Source organism: Sander vitreus, chromosome 15, assembly GCF_031162955.1.
Source record: "Sander vitreus isolate 19-12246 chromosome 15, sanVit1, whole genome shotgun sequence".
NCBI lineage: Eukaryota > Metazoa > Chordata > Actinopteri > Perciformes > Percidae > Sander > Sander vitreus.
The window spans coordinates 23,805,945-23,830,108 of NC_135869.1; the positions used below are offsets into that span (position 1 = coordinate 23,805,945).

A 24,164-nucleotide genomic window follows, 5' to 3' on the forward strand; every position below is an offset into this window, starting at 1 on the left:
ATGTTATGCGTCTTCTTTTCTATATAAAATTATGACTATAACAGGTTGCTTTAATGATTTGTATATGTAGGCTATATATACATGTTTTATATACAAACATATATAATAGTACATAGTAGTCAAATGTTTATATTTAACTTGTTCCGCTTTGTTGTCCTTGTTTTTAGCCGTATGTCTATTTCTGTGTAGCTATGTACTTTAAGAGTAAAATTCCGTGTGTGCGTTTACACTCAGGCGTATTTGGCCATTAAAGCTAATTCTGATTCTTGAAAGTTGGAGTGTGCGGGGGTCACTTGAACGCAGCATTGGATGGTGCGTCTGTGCTGACGAGCCGTTGCTTGTGGAAACAGCTGGTGGTTTCTGTCAGCGAACACTTCGGGTTGAGAGCAGCCTTAGTAGAATTAAAAGTTCAAATTAGACTTGAAACTGACTGAGGGCGCTTTGATTTGACTCTCTGCTGCTGTTCCATCAGACGCCGGGAAATGTCATCCTGTAGACGCCACTTTATCAGGGAGTTGTTAATTAACAACCTAGCTTGTTAACTGCAGATCAGTGACGCTCGACGCAGCCGGCTGCTAACGCCAGCTAGCTAGCTAACTTTGTACTGCCATAGCAACTACCACGATACAGGTGTTCTGTCATCGCAGACAAACCTGCCTGTTTTCTGACAGTGGAAGGCGAGTTTTGTTTCGTTTCAGCATGACTCATATTCATTATAAATTCTCCTCCAAACTCAGCTATGACACTGTGGTTTTTGACGGCCCGCACGTCACCCTGAGGGATCTGAAGAGGCAGATCATGGGCAGGGAGAAGCTCCGAGCCGGGGACTGCGACCTGCAGATCACAAACGCACAGAACAAAGAAGGTAATTACAACATATGTATGGACTGATGAGTTTATCCTGACAGTTTGAACTTTGGTAGAAAACACGTGGTCCAGGTTTGACAGCTGCCCGATGAGAGGGTTGCATCACCTCTTTCAGCTTGACGGGGGATGTGGGGGGGGTCCAGAAAAGTCAACTAAGAACAAAAGGGTGTTATGAATGGGGCACATTCCTGCTGCATTTACGCTTCATGCCCTTAATCAAACGGCCTGATGGTGCGGGATCAGCCCTGTCAGTGCCATGCCTGTACAAGTCCCAAAAAGAGAGGTGGGATAAAAATAGCAAAGGTAGGAGCACAGCCTAGTCATGACCATAAGATAGAAGTCCAGACCAGTTTTCTGCAGTCTCACACAAACGCATGAAAATCATCAATACATGAATCATCGGTCATGAAAATTTGCTGCATAATGGGTAAAGTAAACTCACTGAAGCAAAAGAAGGCCGAAGAGAAAAAGGATCAAACATTATAATCAGCTATGAATAATGAAGTCTCACCTTAGAGTGTGTTAACATCCTGCAGCTCTGAAACCCATCATACGCTGAGTAATGTGTTTCCACTGAAAGCACACCCCACCCATTGTGTGAGTAATACAACTGCTATGTCAGAGTTTACAGAAAGGTCAAAAATCATAGTATCATACATTATGGGAAGGGTTAAGGGAGTCAGACTTTTCAGGCTTCTTTCATCAGATGTCAGTCTTACAACAGTGCTGCGTCATGAGCCTGTGGTTGTCAGAAGACCACACTGCAGGATCTAGAGGGTGTCAATATTTCTACAACTTTGAATCGTTTGAATCACAATTCAAACCTACAGTGTTGACAGAGTTCCCCAGGCTGTATAGTTAATATTAGGTTTTTATTGTTCTGCATCAGCAGATCAATCGATAATGAAAGTAATCATGAGTTGCAGTCGTAGATTTATCAAGCCAAGATTTTAAATCAAATCGTTCTTGTTCCAGTCCCAGACTAGTTGTGCGTTGTATGACTGTACCAAAGAGTCATTCTCACGTTAACTGCATGATTTCTTAATAACAGTGAAGAAGGGAGATATTTACAGCACAAAAATGATTTTACGTGAGCAGATCTCGCACACTTTCTTCATCTCTCCCTCTCAGAGTACACAGATGATGACAGTTCGATCCCCAAAGGCTCCTCCGTCATCGTCAGGAGAATCCCAATCATTGGAGGAAAGTCCGGCAGCAGCAAGACCCGCAACGTGTAAGTGTGTTTTTTGGTTTGGCGCATATACTGTAGCTGAATCCCTGCACTGTTACTAGTGTCGATATCCCTGCCCACTGCAAATGCTAAACACTGCTACCACATGAGACCTAAAAAAAATCCGATATTCCGATATATCGGCTGATATATATTTAAAAAAAAAAGAGAGAAACGCGAAACAAAATATAAACGGATGTCCCTAGCATTAGTTACTCGTAGTTATTTATGAGTCCTCACTAAAATAATATGATAATGCAGTTATAAAATATAAATAGAAACTGAACATGTTTGTTTTATTGTCACAACAGAACAGAGGAACATCAAAAGTTCTGATAAAAAAAAATGTATAAAAATACAAACTAAAGATACGAAACTTAAAGGGTTAAACACGCATGTTGCCAACAGGGAGGTTGTAGAGCGCCCTCTGGTGGACAGACTACGCAACACCAACACTCAGAACATGGTTGAAGGGTGTTTCGTCCGTTTTTATTTTATTTTTTAAATAATCATTTTTCGGCCATTATAAATGCAGATACCGATAGTTTGGAAAATGCCTATTATTATTATTATTATTATTATTATAATATATAATAATATTATATGTATATATCTCAGTATATCTCTGATATATCGGTCGGGCTCTACATGACATACGTCTTGTCGTCACCACCTACGTGAGCTGTGTCTCCCGATACCAGACAATTTGTAGACAGGCTCTCTCGTCCCTCTCATCCTCTCAAAAAGTATTTTTTCCAACTGACTCTTCATAAAGTCGTCAGACCAAATGTCAGTTAAACATTTGACCTCCTCCGCGGCTCATTTTGCTTTGCTTTATTTACCTTTTTTTTATTTTTTTTTCCCCCGAAAGTCCGAACCATCCAAAAATGTTCCCGGGCCGATACCGCCTTTTCCGTGTTGGACCAAGGTTCGGCTGTTTGGTCCGGACCGTGATCCGGGGGGGGGGTTTCCCACCTGCTATTTTGGTTCAGATTATACCAGAAAGTCAGAAAGTCCGGACCAAACGAGGTAGGGGTGAAAGGGCCCTTAGTTAGTAATAGAAACATTTATAAATAAGGAAATGATTCTAAAATACGTCTAAAATGTACGTATTGCTTTTAAAGGCCGGCATTAAAAACTTGACAATAAATGTAGATCCTAAGGTATTAGCAGTTTGAAAAGTAGAATGCTGGTAAACATATTATAGGATGGGTCCTTCTTGTTTTTGCTCACATAGGATCACAAAGGAGAAGAAAACAATGCTGAATGATAAATCAATGCAGAGGCCTGAATCTTTCACTTGATGGTTGATTAAAGAGGGGGTTTTTTTTGCGTAACACTTCCATGATAATATATGCTCACAGGAAAAGTGAAGGACTGTAACTCCATGGTGACGCTCACAGGGATTACCCAGACATTAGTCAGGCTTAGACAGGACAGCCAGCAGTGGCATGTGTTTTATGCATGGAAAGCAGGAAAGGACCTCACTGGAACAGACTGGCGGTCATGTGATTAGCCCTGTCAGCACCGTGCCAGACGGGTGGAGGGGAATTAGGGCTAAAGAGTGGTGCAACGCTGGCCGCAAGATTAAATGCAGCAAATCAATTCTCCACCTGCACGCGCAGACTGACAGTCACTCGGCTTCAAAGGGCTTCCAAGTAACCCTTAACTTTGAGTCATTTTAAATACGTTTACATTTAAATCATTAAATTCAACAGAAAAAAACAGTTGTGAGTGATTATAACTGGCATTTATGGGCCAGTTTTGTAGGGTGGAGTGTTTGTCTTATTATACAGTTAACCAAGCCTAATGTTGAGGTTTTGATGTTGCAATGAGGCAGGATGAAACACCAACCGGTTTGAGTGTCAGTCCTTCAGAACTAAAGAGTAAGGGTTTCTTCCTGGAGTCATACTTTGTCATCAACACTGAGCAGAGAATAGAGAACCAAAACAGACATACGCTATAAGTTTCTTCAGCCAAAGTAATATCATATTTTCCATCTAAACTGCATGCTGGACAGGAAAATAAACATATTTAATGTTGTGCTTTAACATGTTAGCTTTACAAGTAAAATAAAAAAAAAGCTTAAGAATATCTGTTATCAAACTGACTTACTACTCTATACTATGCTATACATACTTACTCAAGTCACGGCTAAACAAAACTAGTTCATATCTTCTGTAGGGGCATTCTGGGTAATTGTTAAATTGTCATGGATGACTGGCCTAAAAATGATTTTATTTTTGTGTTTCAGTGAGCGATCAGATGTCCAGCACCACGCCTTTGGAGCCTACAAAGCAGTACGTAACCAAACTCCTGCAGCTCCACTAAACACACACGTTGTTAGCATGTCCTAATATCTCTTTTTGAACATACATTGAGTGTGTGCTTCGGTGTGAAATGAAACCACAATGTAGATCACTGAAAGCCTCGTATTTCCTGTATTGCAGTTTAAGTTCCTGTTGCAAAGAGGAAGTAGTGCGTTTCTCAGGATTTCATTTACAGGGAGCTGCTGCTCTGAGATAAAATCATATTTTACAATGACAATAAACAAATACGGTCATGTGAAAAAATTAGGACACCCATTCTAAAGTTGACTAAAAAGAGGAATAAAAAAATCATCTTTTGCAAATTGATCTTAATGTCTTAATTAAAAAATGAGGAAAAATCCAACCTTTAAGGACACCAATTTTCTTTGTGAATGAATAATGTATCGTGAATAAATAAATGTTCTTCCTTAAAATACAGGGGGCATAAGTAAGTACACCCCTATGTTAAATTCCCATAGAGGCAGGCAGATTATTATTTTGAAAGGCCAGTTATTTCATGGATCCAGGATACTATGATCCTGATGATCCTGATGATCTGCCTGCCTCTATGGGAATTTAACATAGGGGTGTACTTACTTATGCCCCCTGTATTTTAACATTTATTTATTTACGATACAAATATTCTAATCATCAGCCGGGGAGCCCTCAGTCGACTGAGATTCTTCAAGCCGAGCAGTCGTTATTTGTAAGCGTTTTGCCAGTCAGAGAGAGCACTCCTCGCGTTTACGCTGCTCTCCGGGGTGAAAGCCTTCCACTACATCAAGTCGGCCCATTCGCTCAATGAAAATGTCAGCAACGGGTACAGGCCGTTATTATTATTATTATTATTATTATTATACAGCCATGGTACAGGCAGCATGGTGGCCCTATGGTTAGCACTGTGGCCTCACAGCAAGAAGGTTCTGGGTTCGAAATCCAGGTTGTTCCGGGCCTTTCTGTGTGGAGTTTGTATGTTCTCCCCATGTTTGCGTGGGTTTCCTCCGGGTGCTCCGGTTTCCCCCACCATCAAAATGTACCATGTAATGTACTAGGTTCTCCAGTCAGTGCCCTTGATCAAGGCACTGGCTGGATCAAGGAGTGATCTGGAGTTGGTCCCCGGGCGCTGTAAATGGCTGCCCACTGCTCCCTTGAGGGATGGGTTAAATGCAGAGAATGAATTTCGCTACATGTGTTATGTGACAATAAAGTACCTTTACCTTACCAACTACGGAACCGGACCCAGGGTCAGTCGGAGTGAGACGGAGGCAGCGGCCCGGAGGAAGAGAAGCCTTGGCGGGTCAGGCTCCAAGATAACATTATCTTCTGCTTAGAAGTGGTAAATTTACAGCTCACAGCAACTTAATACAATGTAGTCTCTGGCTTTTGTTTGATATGTAGTGTCGGCAAAAATATGTTGTTAGCGTCGTGTAAGCTATTTTATTGAGTTTCCTCTTAGCAAAATCTGAGTGAATTTAAGTTGGGCTTTTATTGTGAAGGCAAAGCAAGGCCGCTCTATTTGTATAGCACATTTCAGCAACAGGACAATTCAAAGTGCTTTACATAAAACATTAAAGAGCACTTAAAAATTAAAAATATAAAAACAGATCAAATATGAGAATAAAAGTTACAGTGCAGTGTATAAATGAACAATTATTTAAAGTAGGCAGCATCAGAAATAAAGGTCTTGATAATGTCTTGATTTAAAAGAACTGAGAGTTGCGGCGGACCTGCAGTTTTCTGGGAGTTTGTTCCAGATACGTGGAGCATAAAAACTGAACGCTGCGTTACAGTAGTCGAGTACAGAAGTCCCCCAACGTTGGATGTATTCTTAAAGTGATAATAGGTTATTGTGAAGTGTAAAAAAAAAAAAAGAAGTGAAGCTGTAGCATTATGCACAGCCATTGTCAATATGGTAGTTAATACAAGTGTTTTTGGCTTCATTCAATAAAACGTTGCTTGATACTGAATACTTGAAAGAATACGAATATTCGTATTGAGCAGCCAAATCCTATTCGACTGACCACATTACAGGAAAACAGGCCTATTTAAAAGTAGCATTGCAGTTAGACTATGTACAAGAAAGAAAACAGAAGTTTACAATTAAACCAGTGCTGTATTATTAACCCTAGGGGAAAGTATATTTGTATATATTCTCTCTAATAAAGGCTCTCAGCTGTTAATTGAACATCTGTCACCAGAAGATCATTCAGTGTCTATCTGTGGTCGTTTTCCAAACTATCGGTATCTGTGGTGGGAGCTACTCGGGCGGGTCAAACGTTATCATGCGGGCCAGCTACTCACAGCTGATAAACCCAACTGTTGTTTTATGAGCAACAGATGTTCATTGTCGTCTCTTCTTCCTGAGCTGCTGTAGCACTTGCTCACTTGCTTTCAGACACATTCTAACATTTGGAGGTGTATACATTAATAGCCTCTTTGGATTGCTGCGTTGCTTGTGCTGGTATAAGTCTTTATGTTACATTAAAGGCAATTATAAATTTTGGATTTCATTCAGTCCCCAGATAGAATTGGCGTCCATCATCCACAATAGAATCAAATGTGTCAAAATGAATAATTTACTATCCGGACCATCGAAATCTACAGAGTACTCTGGCAAAGTGAACCGATGCTGGGGAAATGCATCCTTAGCGCCACAAAACTCTTCAAATCGGGCGCCTGGGTAGCTCACCTGGTAGAGCGCGCGCCCATATAGAGGTTTACTCCTCGACGCAGTGCTTTACAGTAGTACGCAGTACTCCTTTGCTGCATGTCATTCCCCCTCTCTCTCGCCTTTCATGACTTCAGCTGTCCTATCAAATAAAGGCCTAAAATGGCCACACAATAAAAAAAATAAAAAAAACTCTTGGAAGCATTTTGACTTTTTGAAATACTACAGAGTGAAAAAGGGTTTAAAATTCAGTTTTGGATTTACAGTGTTTGAGCTTTAAAGTAGGAGCACACAAACAATGGCTCTCTTAAACCCAATCAGAAACCAGGTGGTGCACCGTTGTTATTTTATGTCCGATTCTTGCAGTGTTAGTTCTGTTTCTGATCCTGTAAACTAAGTCAAACATATCCCAAAAGCTCTTATTTGATATAGTGTGACCTGACCTGATTTTCTCTCTGGTTTCACAGTAGAAGTGTCTGCCACTCTTCTTAGTACTTTGAGTCTGTTGGATTACACAAACTTTTTCTTTTTGTGTTTTTCTGCCAATAAAATCATTTGTATGAAGCCGTCTTATGTATTGATTATGTGTTTGATTTCACTGGAGAGAATGATGCTTAATGCACACAGTCGATATGCCACCTCAGATAACACATTTTAAAGACGTCGGACATTTCTACATTTTCGTTAAAATCTTGTGTCCACATTTTTCCTTTGCAGAAAAGACAAATTCAACAAAATGAAATGGTACATATTCTGGAATCATATCATGTTAAACTTAAATTGTTACTCCAACGATTTAGTATTGCACTTTCCCGAAGTTGAGAGAATCAAAAAAAGACATTTTAAAAAGAATAGTTCAAATCAACTTTAAGTCCCCAGTATGGGTCAAGCTTTAAAAACACTCCAACAATCCTACTAACGCAACTTGGTAGCTTCTTTTATTAGATGTGGTTGATCTTCAATAAAGCCAGGCTGATGTCATATTGCCATAAACATTTAATATAGTCAGTCTGTACTACAGCACACTGGATTTTAAATGAAACAATAGTTTTGAGAATTTAAGTGGCAGCTTTGACGTTTTAAGGTATATTATGTTTCTGATTCATGAATGTGTTGGTGTGTGAATATTTGGCTTTTCATAAGGTTTTTCAAATCTTATTTAGTTAGTAATGCATTTATTGAGTCAATATAAAGATCGGTAGTCACAATACCTCTACTGTCCTGTATGTGCTATAATTTGTGAATGTGATTTTTTTTTTTAAAAGACTCGCCGTGGTGCTTTGAGCTAAATGCTAATGTCAGCAAGCTAACATGTTTACAATGTCAGCATGCTAACATGCTGATGTTTAGCAGGTGTAATGTTGATCATGTTCACTCTGTTAGTGTAGCCTGGTAGCATGCCAAACAATGGTAATTAGCACTAAACACTACTGAGGCTGATGGGAGTGTAACTAGTTTTGCAGGTATTGGACACATTTAAATTTTTGACCTGAGGGTGAAGCTAGATGAAAAGTCATGGGATCACAAAAGTTATTAGGATTCATCCTCGGGGAACCACGAAAGTTTGTACAATATTTAATGGCAATTCATAATCCAATACTTGTGGCCCGACGGACCGACATTGCCGCCCATAGAGCCGTGGTTTCACTTATCTATTCCAGCACAGTATATGAACGAACCAAGAACAAGTGCAGAGAAACAAGAAAGAATTGAGGTGAAAGGAGGCACCGAGGTAGACTTTAGGTGATGAGAGCAAAGATGTTTCTTATCCAACTAAATGCTGGCCTCACAGGTGTAAAATCTGAGGCAGCATTGTGTTGTTGTCTTCCTTATTTTTAGGGTAGCAAGTTTAGAGGGATGAGAGGCGGCAGGAGGGGCTGAGGTAGTAATCCTGGGATGAGAGCAGACATGTAATTGTCCACTCTATCAACATCCTTCCTGGATGCTGGTGTCAATTTGATCTCGGCTCAAATAGTTACTAAAGTGAAGAGATATGACATACAGCAGGTAATGTAGGAAATTACTAATGGGGCCGGGGGTAAAGCATAAAGATTAGCAGGTCTTTTTTTTTTTTTAGTGTCTCTTTTCCTATATATATATATATATATATATATATATATATATATATATATATATATATATATATATATATAAACATATATATATATATATATATATATATATATATATAAAAACATAGAGCTCTCAATCCTTTCCCAAGACATGTAACCTGGAGGCTCTCATCGCTTCATCAGTGAAACTGATTGTGTTTAATTCTAACAGATGGATGACCAGAATTCTTCCAGAGCCGTACCCTTTTTCTCCAAGGTACACTCTCTCTCTCATATATAGATTTGTTTTTTGTACATATTTATGCTGGATCATGTGAGTCAGTTATAATTGAACACTGCTCCTCCTGTTTGACCTGACATCTTTGTGTGTGTGTGTGTGTGTGTGTGTGTGTGTGTGTGTGTGTGTGTGTGTGTGCGCGTGTGCGTGTGCAGATGCAGAACCTGGCTGATGCAGATGCGTCAGAAGAGGATAAGATTAAAGTTATGATGAATCAGTCGACCTACGACTCCATGAAGTGAGTCACTTCTCTAATCATTTCAAATCTCATCCCTATTTATGTCTCCTTAGTACTTTTCTCCACTTGCTTTTCTTAAATTCTCTATCTCAGTGTGTCACTTCCATTACTTTATTACTCCATTACACTCCATCTTCATCCCACGCTCCATATTCCTACTTTTCCCCCCCTTAATTCTGTTCCTCTTCCTGTATTTTGTACGTTATTTATTCATTTTTCAATCTACCTGCTTTTCTCTGTTTCTTTCTACATCTATCCCTGTCTCATTTTCTGTCTCTTTCTCGCTCTAGTTACAACAAGAAGTTTGGTACTGTACTTCCTGCGAACTACACCTGTTATCGCTGTGGAAATACTGGACACCACATCAGGAACTGTCCCACCAGCGGGGTAAGGGCAGAACATGTGGTATCTCTGAAGGGAGACAGTTTCTGTTGCAATCTAGTAAAAAGATACCAAGAAAATGATTTGATTGGTGTGTGTGTGTCTTTACATTTTTTGCTATCTAGTACTTATTTTAATTATTTATTTATTATTATTTTAAACTTCGGTTTTGACTGTAAGAGTGTGTGTTTGTGTTTGACAACAGGATAAAACCTCAGAGGCCCCTCTGAAAATAAAGAAAAGCACAGGCATCCCTCGTTCCTTCATGGTAGAGGTGGACGATCCAAACATAAAGGGAGCCATGCTGACCAACTCTGGACGCTACGCGATTCCTACCATAGACGCGTAAGACAAAAGAGTCAACGTTTGTGTGTCTTTTGTTTTAAAGGAATGGTTTGACATTTTGGGAAATTGCATAAGGACTGGAAACGGTGGGGGGGGGGGGAGCAGCTAGTCTGGCTCTATCCAGAGGTTACAAATTCCACCTACCAGTACCTTTTTAAAGTTCACTTAAAGTGTGCAAACTATTTACATGCTTTTTCAGAGTGGCCCGTTTTTTTATTTTTATTTCTTTTTAGCAACTCCAAAAGGTTGGCATGACAAACTTAGCAGAGCTTTTCATAGTTCATACCTGAAAGTACTGACATCACCAAAACCACTAGGAATGGCCCCATTCCACAATACCCTCTGTCCTTCTGTCCTTTTGTTTCGTCACTTGAATTTGAATGATCGCACTCATCCTAAACTTAATCCCTAAATTATTACTGTAAATGGTTTATTTACAATATGTCATATCTGAGGCACTGCTTCATTTGCTGCTTCATCACCGGAGCACAGCACGCATGTGAATGTGACCAGGACTCCCACCTTTTGCCTCTTGGATGAGTAGCGAAATCCTTGTAGATATCCTATGGCTTGGATAACGGAATAGTCATAGGCACAATTAGCAAGATGAAGATGAAAGACGTATGAAATGTCAAAGGTTCAATTCCAACACCAACCTTCTTTCAAACTTACACTTTACAAGTCACTCTGGTTCAAGGCATCTTTTAAACGCCTAAAAAGCCAACGCGTAGTGTGTGTGTTTGTAACATTATGTGTCCGCAGTGAGGCATACGCTATTGGCAAGAAGGAGAGGCCTCCATTCGGTCCACAGGAGGAGACTAAGTCAGAAGGCGAGGAGGATCCTGTACCTGAGGAACTCCTCTGTCTGATCTGCCATGACCTGCTGAGTGACGCTGTGGTCATACCCTGCTGTGGAAACAGCTACTGTGATGACTGTGAGTGTCTGCTACACACACACACACACACATTTAAATAAATGTACTGTATGTACACTTGCTGTACTTTAAATAATAAGTCATTCTTATCCTGATTCCCTGTGTCCAGCAAAACGTGTTAAATGTGCATGCTGTGGTCGTTCTTCAGTCTGAGTCTCCATATTTACATCTCAACCGTCTTTATCTCTTGCTCAGGTATTCGCACTGCCCTACTGGATTCAGAGGAACACGTCTGCCCCACTTGCAGCCAATCAGATGTCTCACCTGATACCCTGATAGCCAATAAATTTCTCCGACAGGTGATTTGACAGATGAAAATATGCATTGATGTTAGAGTTAGAGGGGAATGGAGAGAATTAAGTAAATGGTTTTTGAAGGTGGGTTTTGTGTATTACTGTATCTCTTTGTTTCATCCTTAAATGTCAGACCAGAAGCTTTTCATAGTATTTAACCCCGATAAAGAAATATTCCGACGTGATTTTGTCTGTCTGTTTCTCCTAACACAGGCTGTGGACAATTTTAAGAAAGAGCGAGGCTTCACTAAAAGTCTGAGAAAAGGGTGTGGTACCTCCCAATCCCAAAATCCAACCCCGACACCGAGCCCTGTCCCCACCCCGCCCCCTCTCACCGTGCTGAGCCAACCTCCGAAGTCTCACCTGCCAACCCACAGCCAGCAGGTGAACCTCATAATGACGTCTCATATGGGGAGGCAGAAATAAGAGTAGCACTGTACCTGCATGACTCAGGAGCAAAGAGAATAATTACTGTTTTCTTTTCACAATCAGATGTTATGTCTGGTCTCAGAGGGATAGTTATCTTATTATACTTATTATACTGCAAGTTTTAAACAGCATTCTCTATATTAAAACTAGCAACAAGAAATGTATTATAATAATATGTATTGTCATTTATTTTGTCATGTGTAGATATTCTTTGGAATTCTTAATTATTATATCTCAGCTCTGTTTTCCCAAAAATAATTTACTTTTTCTCTTGCTTGCTCTACCATATTCTGATCCCTGCTTTATTCTCTTGTTGTCTCCCTTCTTTAGGACCCTCTCCGCCCACAGGCTGCAGACACACCGCCATCGTCTCAGGTGTGTGGGGCTCCGCCCACAGCTACAGGCCCCGCCTCTGCTCCTAACACGCCAAGCACTTCACTCCAGCCTGCGCAAAGCCACCTGGAGATACCTGACAAGTACCTACACACATAAACATACTCATACAGCAGTACAATTACTTTGTGGTGCTCTGCTGCCTCCCCCTGCTTAACAAGCTAACTTGTGACTCCTTAGTATTGTTGTGCTACCTTAAAGTTTTAATACTGAAGTTGTAGTCGTCTTCTGTTTCTGACAAAGCAGATGCTCAAGAGTTTGCTACCATGCGTGTTGCAAAAATCACCCAGGAATGGTATCTTGAGGATTACAATTTTGAGGCAGTTGCACATTACAAATACAGAAAATGGCCTTATCTTACCCATAATTCTACCCCTCTATGGTGTAGAATAAAAAATAATTAATGTCAGTTGGCTTGGGTTATCCATTCAGCACAGTTTCCTCCAGTTTACATAAGAGAACAGCCAAAGACTAGTTTGCTAAATGTGCACCCCCTGCTGGGCAAAGTGATTCAAATGGTTTTATAGACTGCACTTTTTAAATTTAAACAAATTATTACAGATGGAGTGTGTATTTTTTTGTGTGTGTTTAATTTGTATTGCAGCTGCAAATTAGACTGGAGTATGTCCACACTAAGCCTGTTACATTTATAAAGCCATTCTCTCAGCCCAACGTCCAGGGACCAAAATAGCGTTTTGCTTGCCCCAAAACGGAGCTTTTCCAAAACAGCCTCAAGAGTGTGTAAATCTTAAAGGAACACGCCGACTTATTGGGACTTTAGCGTATTCACCGTAACCCCCAGAGTTAAATAAGTCAATACATACCCTTCTCATCTCCGTACGTGTTGTAACTCTGTCTGACGCCCCCAGCGCTAGCTTAGCCTAGCACAGATCCTGGAGGTAACTGGCTCCATCTAGCCTACTGCTCCAAATAAGTGACAAAATAACACCAACATTTTCCTATTTACATGTTGTGATTTGCATAGTCACAGGGTGTACAAATAACAAGGTCACATGAGACACAGCCGTCTTCTAACCGTATACATACTGGGAACTATATTCTCAGAAAGGCGAAGCACTGCTACTTGGGCGGAGTGATTTGGTAGCAGCACCTGAAGCCCTGTGGTGAGGAGCAGAGAGTTCGCCTGGAGTTCACTCAGAGTTGGAGTAATAGAGTCAACAATTACAAGATAGTAAAAGCATAGTGACCTTGTTCTTTGTACACCCTGTGACTATAGAAATCACAACATATAAACAGGAACATGTTGGCGTTATTTTGTCACTTATTGGGAGCAGTAGGCTAGTTGGAACCGGTTACCTCCAGGATCTGTGCTAGGCTTAGCTAGCGCTGGGGGCGTCAGACAGAGTTACAACACGTACGGAGATGAGAAGGGTATGTATGGACTTGTCTAACTCTGGGGGTTACCGTGAATAAGCTAAAGTCCCAATAAGTCAGCGTGTTCCTTTAAAGCTCCATCTTGGCATGTAAAGGGGAAAAATGTCATCATTTTGCAAAAAATGATGACGTGAGCCAGCCCGGTCACGGTCAGGGGCTGTGTAGCAGTAAAGTCAAGAGAAACTTTCCGTTGCTTTAACTTTCTCTGTGATCTTTCATTTTAAATGTCTATATAGCCAAATACACAGCAGAGCTGTTGTCATTAACCTGGATTATTTGTTGATTTTGTCGTACAACGTATAATAACGTTGTGATTAAAAAGAGAAAAATATTTTTTTTTATTACTGCAGGGAATGACTTCTGGTTAACATGTAGTCTTTGAGAGCCATGAATAAGTCAGTATGTCATACTCGATATACGTTGTCTGACAACAGAAACGGAACAATATGTAAATGGGGAACAAATATATTGTCAATTCTGCCTTCTTAAAATGCAGTATAGGTGATCACAGGTGTAACGGGCTGACACTCCGGCTGTGTCTGGAGCTGCCCAGTTAGCTGTGTGGCAGCAAAGTTAAGAACACAACTTTGTGTCGACTCTAACTTTCTCTGTGATGAACTCTTTTTAGATGTTGGCGTAGCCGATGGCACAGCCTAGCTGTTAACCTCTTATGTATGCTGATTTGGTCAGACGGACATCAAATGATTGGTCAGCTGTGTTGTTTGTCCCACTCCTTACCAGATGTTGGCTGTGATGTGCAGTTTAGTTGTTTGCCAACTGTAGAGAGTAGTAGGAACAGTTTTAAGTGTGACATGATGGTCTGAATGTGGTATAGGGTTCCTCACAGGAGTGCCATTAGGAAGGAAACTTCTGTAACTGTGTTATGGCGTGTAGCATGAAATAAACATTTGGTAGTGTTAATGTTAAAACATTTAGAACAGCCTTTCCGTAACCACAGAACATTTGGTGCAATCAAATCATGGCACTATGGATTTGAGATTGATGAACGTGTAAACAATCACCCTGATGTTGCACTCATGTGGTACTGTGATGTATCTGCCGTTTATTCAGAGAGGCTGAAGAAAAGACACACGATGACTCAGCGGCTGCTGCCGCCCCGTCTGTGCCGGTTTCACCGGAAGAACCCACTGATGCTCCATCGCAGCTGATACCAATGGTGAGGGGCTATACAGACACCGACACACTAAGGGCCCTATCTTGCACCCGGCGAAGCGCGGCGCAAAGCCCGACGCAAGTGTCTTTGCTAGTTTAAGACTGTCACAGTTGTCAATTTCCCATCCAGCGCCCACGTCGTTTAAATAGCAAATGCGCCTGCGCCCATGGGTGTGCTGGTCATACAGAGAGGTGTGTTCAGGTGAATTCTTGGCGTATTGCTATCTTGAGGCAGCGGGAAGTGATCGCGCCACTGACCAACAAAAACCTGGTCTAAAGTCAATAGCGCAGCATTTCATTGTTATTTTAACAGCGCATGAGTAAAATGCGCCTAGGCTCGTGCACAGCGCGCGCACACTATGCTTGTTACACGCACACAGGGAAGCGCAGCAGCACACAAACATGCAAAAGATTACAAATAAAAATATTACGGTGCAAATCCGCCCTCATAATAGCAATGCGCCAAGGTACAAACGCGTCTGGCTTTTAAAGGGAATGGGAGATGACACTCTGATTGGTTTATTGCATGTTACGCCCAAAACACACCTATGAATTAATGAAGACACTAAGTACAACCCTTTTGAAACATGCGCCCAACGCACAGACCCCTTTTTTCCGCCGTCAAACTAGCAAAAGTGGATTTGGACACGCCCTAAATGCACCTGCGCCAGGCGCTTCTCGCCGTGCGCTTAGATTGTTAAAATGGTGCCCTATATCTATGCAGCAAAGTTTCTCGGGATGAAATCTGTGATGTTTGTGTCTGCTCAGGTTATCCCTACTCCAGTGGCAGAGCAGCCCCAGACAGTCAGTGTGAATCTACAGCAGCCCTCCTCAGGTGAGTGACTATGAAGCAGTGTCTCTTTCTGTCCATTCGTTATACTGTCCGTACTGCAGTAGCATCGCTAACGAAATAAAAGCAAACATGTTTTACCTGAATCCACAGGTCCAGCCCCAAGACCCTATGGGCCATCAGCGTCCTGGGATAGGTCAGTGAAGCGTGGTTATTTAAGTATGAGTCTGTAATGACTGACTCTGCCCACTAGGGCTGCACGATATTGTGTTTCATGCGCAGGACGCGCGATGTTAACGCTACAACTTTTTTTTGCTGCTTGATAGAAAAGTCAACTTTCACCGTTTCTCCTTTTACATGATTGTTACCGGCTGACTCTTCCCCGTTAAGACAGGTGGCCACGTGGGCAACGTGTGTGAACGTAATGTTAGTCCGACGAGGTTCGTTATGGGAAGTGAGGCTCTCCCATGGGTGATTACATGAACACAATGGTGTCATGTAAGTCAACCATGTGTATTTAACTACCTAATTTCCCTCTTCAGAATCACTTCAGAAGAGTAGTCACAGCACTTACTTGCTTTGGTGTTTGTAAAGCATTAAAGTTCAACAAAGAATAGTTCACATAAGAAAAGCTCCTTTTTCATTTTTATTTTCTATGTAGATGCACCCCCCTACAAAATCCCCCCCAGTAGCTTAGTCGGGAATGATTTATTATTTACAAATAATGCTATTTATGTCATCTTACGTCTTTTTTCATATCGCAATATATATTGCAGGAAGAAAAAAATATCGCAGTGTGAGTTTTTTCCAGGATCGTGTAGCCCTACTGGCCACTGTTTCAAGACCGATGCCATAACCTCTTCCTTCCTCTTTTCCCTACAGCCCCTCTTCCTCCTCGGGTTGTCCTGTTGGAGGCTGGAATGAGTCTAACACCCAGCAGCCCCCTCCCTCCTCCTCTTCATATCCAGCAACTCCTCCACCTCCTCTCTTTCCCTCCCCCAATTTCCACACATTCCTCGCCGCTCATCAGCCTCTCAGCAGTTACCCCCCTGGATACCCACCCCCCGCGCCCGTCTGGACATTCCCAAACCTCCAGGGTACGCCCATCCCTTCACTGTGCCCCTCTACCTCCATCCCTGCCCTCATCCCCAAGGAGTGGTACAGGCATCAGAAAAAGAAGAAGGAAAGGTGAGGTTCCCAACCAGTCATTACCTGGACAAGGTAGCTGTAAGTTGCTGAAAACATCTTAAATAATATGACATACCTGGTATAATTGTTGTTTCATTCTTATTGAAAATGGTCTTTACTTCAACTCCAGGCAACAAAAGACACTTTAAAGTGGACTTATTGAAACTTGTAGATTCAGTTTTTAAGGAGATTATGATAGGATATTGGTTCCAATCAGATTTAGTAACCGCTGCAAAGGTATTCTAGTATGAGGACAATATACTATATTATATATATATATATACACACCTCCCCTGACTTGCTACCTCCTCTATCTTTGTTACTCAGGTCACCTCACCGAGGATCTTCCCACAGACGCTCCTCCTCTCGTTCTTATTCAAAGTCTTCCAAGTCCAAGTCTTCTCGCTCGTACTCTCGTTCTTCAAGCAGATCCAGATCCCGGTCCAGGTCCCAAGGCAGATCAAGGTATTTTGTGCTTCTTTATTTATTTATTTTTTTACAGTTTTTTTGTTTGTATGAATCATTTTTGGTAAAAAAAATAGAATTAACACAATGATTCTTACCTTTATTGTGCTGTCCTATCTCTGGGGGGGAAAAAACACACATAACATAAACAAACAAGCTTGATACAGATCCCTTCACATACGTACTGAGAACGTTTTATAGTTCAACTTGTCAGTACTCTGTCTCCCATTGGACAGAATATCTAATGTGACTTTGAGTAGAACTAAACATGGAATGAATGTGGTTCCTGCAGGACTTAAGGGACATAAAGTGCATGCAGCAAGCTTTGTTTAAGCTCAAAAAGATCCGGTACTGTATTTTATACTGTACCCGTTATGCCTTTCTTTTATAGACAAGGTGAAATGGCAAATGAGATCGAGACGACTCAAACCACAACGTGGCAATGGTGCCTTAAAATGTGTGCGACATATGACATGACTAAATGTTTTCTTCTTTTTTCTTTTCCAGGCCCCAATCTCCTTACTCCCGCGAAAGAGACCTCCAAACCCGCTCTCATTCCTCCCACTCCTATAGCTATGGTTACAAACGTTCCCCTACGCCGTCCTCGTCATCTTCACCTCGAGTGGGTTACCGTGCCACGTCCAAGTCACCATCAGGTCACCGCAAAAACAGCCATCATAGTCGGCATCACGATAAGAAATCCGCTTCGAGCAGCTACAACTCCAGGAGGCGAGGAGAACGCTCCCAGAGGGAAGCGGAGGGCTCGGGGGGAAGTTACCTGTATGCTCAGCACGCAAATCAAAGTAGCAGCCTGGACCTGGACAGAGAGCGCTACCTGCAGTGGAAAAGGGAGTACAAAGAGTGGTACGATAAATATTTCCGCAGCTATGTCGGCCACTTCCAGCTGCCTCTTCCCCTCCTCAATCTTCCTCCTCCTCCTCAGTGGGGGGACAGAGAAGGAAGCGGAAATCCCTCGCATCCTGAGTCCCGCTCACGCAACCGATTCCAAGGTAGACGCGCCGCGCAGATGGAAGGCTGCTCCCCTCCATCGCAGTCATCCAGTGACAGCCGCTCCACTCCGTCTCAGTCTTCTCGGGACAGCTGCTCCACGCCATCTGAGTCCTCCAGTGACAGTCGCTCCTCTCCGTCGCATTCGTCCAACGACAGCCGGTCCCCTGCCTCTCGGTCGTCCAGCGGCGGACGCTCCACACCATCCGACAACGGAGCTCCGCCGACGGCATATCCGCAGAGGTGCGCTGAGAAGTCCAGCCGCCTGCCAATCGCACTTACAAAGGGCAGGAAGGAAGCGAAACTGCAAGAAAGAAGTGAGGACGGTAAGCAGCTGATGGCGAAGAGTTTGGAGACCCTCAGCACCTTAAAACATGAGCAGAAGAGCATGAAGAAACATGAGGAAGGACGAGGAGGGGAGTCATCATCCCCTAATGCTGCGGACTCAACGGATGACCGCAGAAAGAACAAGAGGAGGCACAACACTGGACCAAATGCCTGCAAGGATGGCACCCCAGCACGGGACCAAGCAACTGCCAGCGATGCCTTAGAACCAGTCCAATCACTCATGAAACCAGATGAACGTTTGGATAAAGACTGTGAAAGAAAAAGCAGAGAACAGAGGAATTTGGAAATCGAGAAAGGATGGAGAAGAGGCAAACATTCAGACTCCCGGCACGATGTGGGGAGACGGCCCAGTAAAGAGGCAAGCAGGGTGGATCCAGACAGATACAGATACCCTGGAGGCAGCAGAGATTATGACTCCAGATCAGAGAAGAATAGAAAAAGAAAAGGAGAGGACATTGGGATAAGTTCTGTAAAGGCTCAAAGCAGCAAATGCCTGAAAACTGGAGTTGCAGAGGACCCCAAAACCCGCAAGAGCGAATCCCCGAATCCATTTGAGAGAACAAAGCCAAAAACGGAGAAGAAAAATGAGAGGAAAGCATGTCCTCTGACAGAGAGAGAAATCTGGGAGGGAGGGATAAAGGTGAAACCACAGAAGAAGATAAGCATCAACATAAACCTGGAAGGAACGAGGAAGGACGGGAAAACCGAAAAACGGGACTTGTCTTATTCAGAGAGCGTCACAGGAAAATCAAAGGAAGAAATCGAGAGGGCTGGTAATGGAGAGGAGGAGAAGTTAAACGGAGGAGAGACGATGAAAGCAAATGAAAAGAATGAATCCAGCAGAGACATGGAAGGTTGGTCTGAAGAAAAAATCAAACCAGGTGAAGGAGAGGCAAGACGGAAATGGGAGAAAGCTACCTTTAGAGATGATACGGGAGAGATGTTGGAGGAAATTGCAGGAGAGAAAAAAGATGTTGGGGAGAAGAAAGAGGACAGAGAAAAGGAAGACTTTGACTTATGGCACAGCCCCCTTAGAGGAGTGGAGGAGGAAAAGGAGAGGAAGGAAGGACAAGCGATGGAAGAGTTATTCTTAGGTACCCGGAAGGAGAGGGCAGAGGGAGAAAGCACATGCCAGGAAAACAGAGGAATCCCGCCGTGGGAGTCAAAGCCAAAGGAGGAGCTGATAAAGGGAGCAAAGTGGAGGATGAGGAAAGACGAAGAAGAAGACGACAACACAATGAGGTCCGAGTCACAAAGGGGCGGAAACGCCACGGTGCACGGTGGCAGGTCAGAATGGTTCTGCTTTTTTCTTCAAAGTTAGAATCCTACAGCTCGCTGTGGCTACGCCTTCTTGGCCCATTACACCGTGCAATATTTAAAACTGATGCGCTGTCAAAAGATGCAAAAAAAAATGCATTTCCTGTGACTGCCTCACAGTTAAAGCTACTTCGTGTTTTGCCAGTTTAAATGCTTATTATGTGAACCAGCAGCATTTTGTTTGTTTTTCAGTTTGTATTGGCAGTAAAGTAGTCTATATCGACGACGTTTCAATTCCGGGATTGTTCCGTTGCCGCCGGAAATTCCGCCGGATGTCCCTATGAGGACTATGGTTAACTGCTCCTCAGATCTCTGCAGGGTAAATCCAGACAGCTAGCTAGACTATCTGTCCAATCTGAGTTTTCTGTTGCACGACTACAACAACTTTTGCACGCACACACGTTCCAGCAAAACAAGTTCCTTCCTGAGGCTATTTTTGCAGCAGCACCGTTGCTCCATCTGGCGCTTAGCACAGCCCAAGACTATTGTGATTGGTTTAAAGAAATCCCAATAAACCAGAGCACGTTTTTCTCCCATCCCAGAATGCTGTGTTGACTAGCCAGACCAGCAGCGCTGTTGAGGAAGGTCTGGCAATGCGAGAGTAGCAGTAAAGTAATACAGCACTAATAGCATTTTTAAAGACCGTGGAAAGTGTCAGACTCTGCTACTAACACTGAAAACTAATTAATGCTGTCAGTTAAACGTGCTGTTAACAGCGTTAACGCAAACCCATTTTAACGGCATACATTTTTTTTGTATGGATATTGCTGAAGAAAAACAGACCGTAAATTGGGTCAAAACATAGTTTGATTTCTTGAAAATCTTAAGGATTATAACTTGAATTATCTGCTTTACCTTCAGTTTCTTTCATTCACTTTCTTGTACGTATACAGGTACACAAGTACACTCATCCACATCCGTAAACCAATGATAGGAGTAGCGTGTTAATCAACTGTCATTTTGTAAACACATAATGAGGTGGGTTTTCAAACAGGACATCATTTCCTGTCAGAATAGCACAGAAAGTGTTGCTTTATTAGTTTTTTCTAATGTAGAGACGAGTAGTGATTTAATGTGTGTGTGTGTGTGTGTGTGTGTGTGTAATACAGCAGCTACGAGGATCATCAGGAAGGGAACACAGGGTTGAAAACTCTGGAAGAGTACACCCAGGACAGATCTGCAGACCTAGAGGACGAGCTCAAACTCATACAGGTGTGTCTGTGAGCGCAGCCTGTGGGCCAGGATTATTTGAAATGTGTGTGGAGTATAGACTGTAAAATAAGGTGGGGAGTCGCATCATTATGGGGGGGGGGGGAACAAACATTTCTATAATATAAATTAAGAATAATTTGTGTTTTGTACAATTACTTTGAACTCGTACATACATACATGCAGCAACACAAATTGTATGATATCCACTCACGCCTTCCCTCTCCGTCTTAGGTCCCTTGCTCCAAATGGGAGAAGGAAGAGGAGCGGGTTGAAGGAGTGATCAAAGTTCAAACAGATGCACGTGCAATGATTCTGCCTTTGCTAGCCATGTCCGTGACGACAGATACAACCACCAACAGGGATACAGAGAATGAAGAGAAGAGAGAGAGGTCAGTGGAAACGGAGAGAGAGGAGGCCAGCGCGATGGAGAGAGGTAGAGACAGGGAGATAGAGAGTGAGAAAACCCCCATTTTGTCCAGTTCACAGAGAAGTGTGGCTCCCTCTAGTGGCAAAGACAGAACTGACGGCGCCTTGTGCACAGACAGAGACGGGGAGAAAAGGATGGAGATGGAGAGACAGAGGGACAGAGAGAGAGGGAGGGAGAGTGAGAGGCCGAGCGATAGGCAGAAAGAGAGCAAAAAGTCAAAAGAGAGAGCAAGGGAGGAAGAGAATGGGAGAGACAGAAAGAGAGAGAGAGGGCACAGCAGCATTGCCTCCGCCCAAAAGAGGAATCCTCCCTACTCTTATTCGACACAGACACACGACACAGAGAGGAGAGACAGGCAGAGATGGGGCGCCACGGACGGCAACAAGAGTTCCTCCTGTCCCGGCGGGAAATTCTCTGGTGGCAGAAGCAGGGAAAGCAGTGCGATAAGCAGAACTACCGAACTGCTTGGTCAAAATACGCACAAATCATACAGAGACACGCCACTGGATTCAAAATTTAAAGACAACGACCATCCACACTACTGCCACAATCACCAAGATCCATCAGGGAACTACAGACCTGCAGGGAGCCACCACTCCCCACCTTCCCTCTCTCACAGCCGGGGTAAGGAGAGAGACCCACTCTCCTCCAGGGCAGAGCTGGGTAAGCCCAGAATGAGGAGCCCTGGTCAGGAGTTCATGCAGAACAGAAGCAGAAATGAGAGCAAGGTTGAAAAGGAGGAGTGGAAGCAAAGGAAGGCAATTAAAGGCAAAGGAGAGCGAGAAAGTCAAGAGATGGTGTCTGAGAGAGAAGGAGGTAGTCGATGCAAGGATGGAGCCGACGAATTGGACGGACAGACCAAGTGGGAGGGAGGGAGAGAGCTGGAGGAAGGGGAGAGGCCCAGCAGCCACAGCCGCAGCAACAGCGTCAGTTCATCAGCAAGCCAGGAGAACGGCAGGGACGGCGGGAGAAAAGAGAATAAGAACCAAAAGAAGCGCCAAAAGGAGAAGAGACGAGCCTCCCCAGAGCTGCTGGAGGAAGGGGAGCTGAAGAAACACAAGAAGAAGACGTCAAAGAAAAGCAGAGATGGGGGGGAAGAGGAGAGTAGTGCAGAGGTGGAAGACAGGTAGAAAGACCACACTAAGTTCTGCTCAGTTATGTTATGTTGACTCTCAGAGAAAAGAAAATGAAATTTACTTGAATGATGTTTTTCCTTTCTCTGTCCAAAAAGTGCCTGGATTTATTTTTCTTTTTCAACTTTATTTAGTTTTGCCAGGATACTTTTTTGTATCACCTTGGGATATGTCCTATCAAATATGCATCATCCAAACTGAAAGTGAACAAAATGTGAAGGAAAAGCACTTTATACTACAGATAAGAAAATGAATGTGAATGAAAGCAAATGTTAAACCTAGGACCTCTTGAATTATTTAGAGTTCAAGGAATTTGCACATGCTCTCAACTTGCTCAGGACTGCCACCAACTATGGTTTATATACTGAACCTGTGATGTTACAGCTTGCATGGAGGATATCTTTTATTTTGACAAGAGGCCAGTCAGTAATTTGATTTGCCTAACACAGAAGCACAGGAGTGCATATAGAGGATTATTGAAAAGAGTGTATGATTAATTTGAAACACACTGTGAATATTTATGATTTGAACCTCTGTGTTGTATTTTATTTTGTAATGTTTAATTTAAAAACAACTGCTGGATGGATAAAATATGCACCAGAGTAAAGTTTAGTTTTTTCCTGTTTTTGAAGGAAATAAAAAAAAAAGAAATATCTACACATAATGTGTTTTGTTTTTTCTGTCTAGATGACATGCTTTCTGCTGCTGTAACACGTTAACAAGCAACAGTAGTATCTTCTCAATCCTGAAAAAAAATTACCAAATTATAAATTAAAATGTTTTTTTTTCCAAATTTAAAATGTCTTAACATGAAACCAACATATGGTTAGCAAAATATAAATCAGCCTATTTGTGAAAAACACTGAGGATAGGCTTACTGGCCTATAGGTTAGGCAGTCACAAAGGTAGCCATCCACAGATACAGTTCATCCTAAGGATTCACTGTGCCACATGAATGTTTAACATTGATTCATAAAATCATGCCAACAATTATTTTAATATCCTTGTATGCTATGCAAAAAAAAAAACTATGTATAAAGTTTTATATGCAACTTAATTTTATACAATATATGTAGTAGGGGGTCCCTGCTCTGCCCTAAACTAAGATAGTGAACATTAACATTTTTCTCCTACCACCAACTTTATTAAAGCCACAATAAAATTGCAAAAGAAATAACAGCACAGGGTGTACTGGGGGAGAAAAACAAATCCACACCAACTAAAATGTAAAAGATAAATAGCAGGGAATATAAGATGTTAGCATTCTGAC

At 42.4% G+C, this 24,164-nt stretch overlaps 1 protein-coding gene across 2 annotated transcripts; it reads left to right on the forward strand.

The window, feature by feature from the left end:
* Positions 1-318: 318 nt before the first annotated feature.
* Positions 319-23,558, forward strand: rbbp6 (retinoblastoma binding protein 6). Of its 2 annotated transcripts, none has more exons than XM_078268895.1 (19): positions 319-865; positions 1,999-2,101; positions 4,353-4,398; positions 9,359-9,403; positions 9,580-9,662; positions 9,953-10,049; positions 10,249-10,388; positions 11,151-11,323; positions 11,519-11,622; positions 11,830-12,000; positions 12,376-12,521; positions 14,905-15,010; positions 15,775-15,841; positions 15,950-15,992; positions 16,679-16,984; positions 17,312-17,449; positions 17,957-20,092; positions 21,232-21,334; positions 21,566-23,558. In XM_078268895.1, the coding sequence occupies exons 1-19, from the start codon at positions 700-702 to the stop codon at positions 22,889-22,891; spliced, it is 5,499 nt and encodes a 1,832-aa protein (XP_078125021.1). In that variant the 5' UTR covers positions 319-699; the 3' UTR covers positions 22,892-23,558. The 2 variants fall into 2 exon arrangements, with proteins under 2 accessions (XP_078125021.1, XP_078125022.1); XM_078268896.1 differs by having other exon boundaries at positions 21,235-21,334.
* Positions 23,559-24,164: the final 606 nt, after the last annotated feature.

Excerpts from the sequence above, each read along its gene's own strand:
- rbbp6 (XM_078268895.1), top strand. The coding sequence starts at position 700 with ATGACTCATATTCATTATAAATTCTCCTCCAAACTCAGCTATGACACT. Across the intron at positions 9,663-9,952 it reads TCGACCTACGACTCCATGAA|TTACAACAAGAAGTTTGGTA; the intron begins GTGAGTCACTTC and ends TTCTCGCTCTAG. Across the intron at positions 17,450-17,956 it reads AGGTCCCAAGGCAGATCAAG|GCCCCAATCTCCTTACTCCC; the intron begins GTATTTTGTGCT and ends TTTCTTTTCCAG.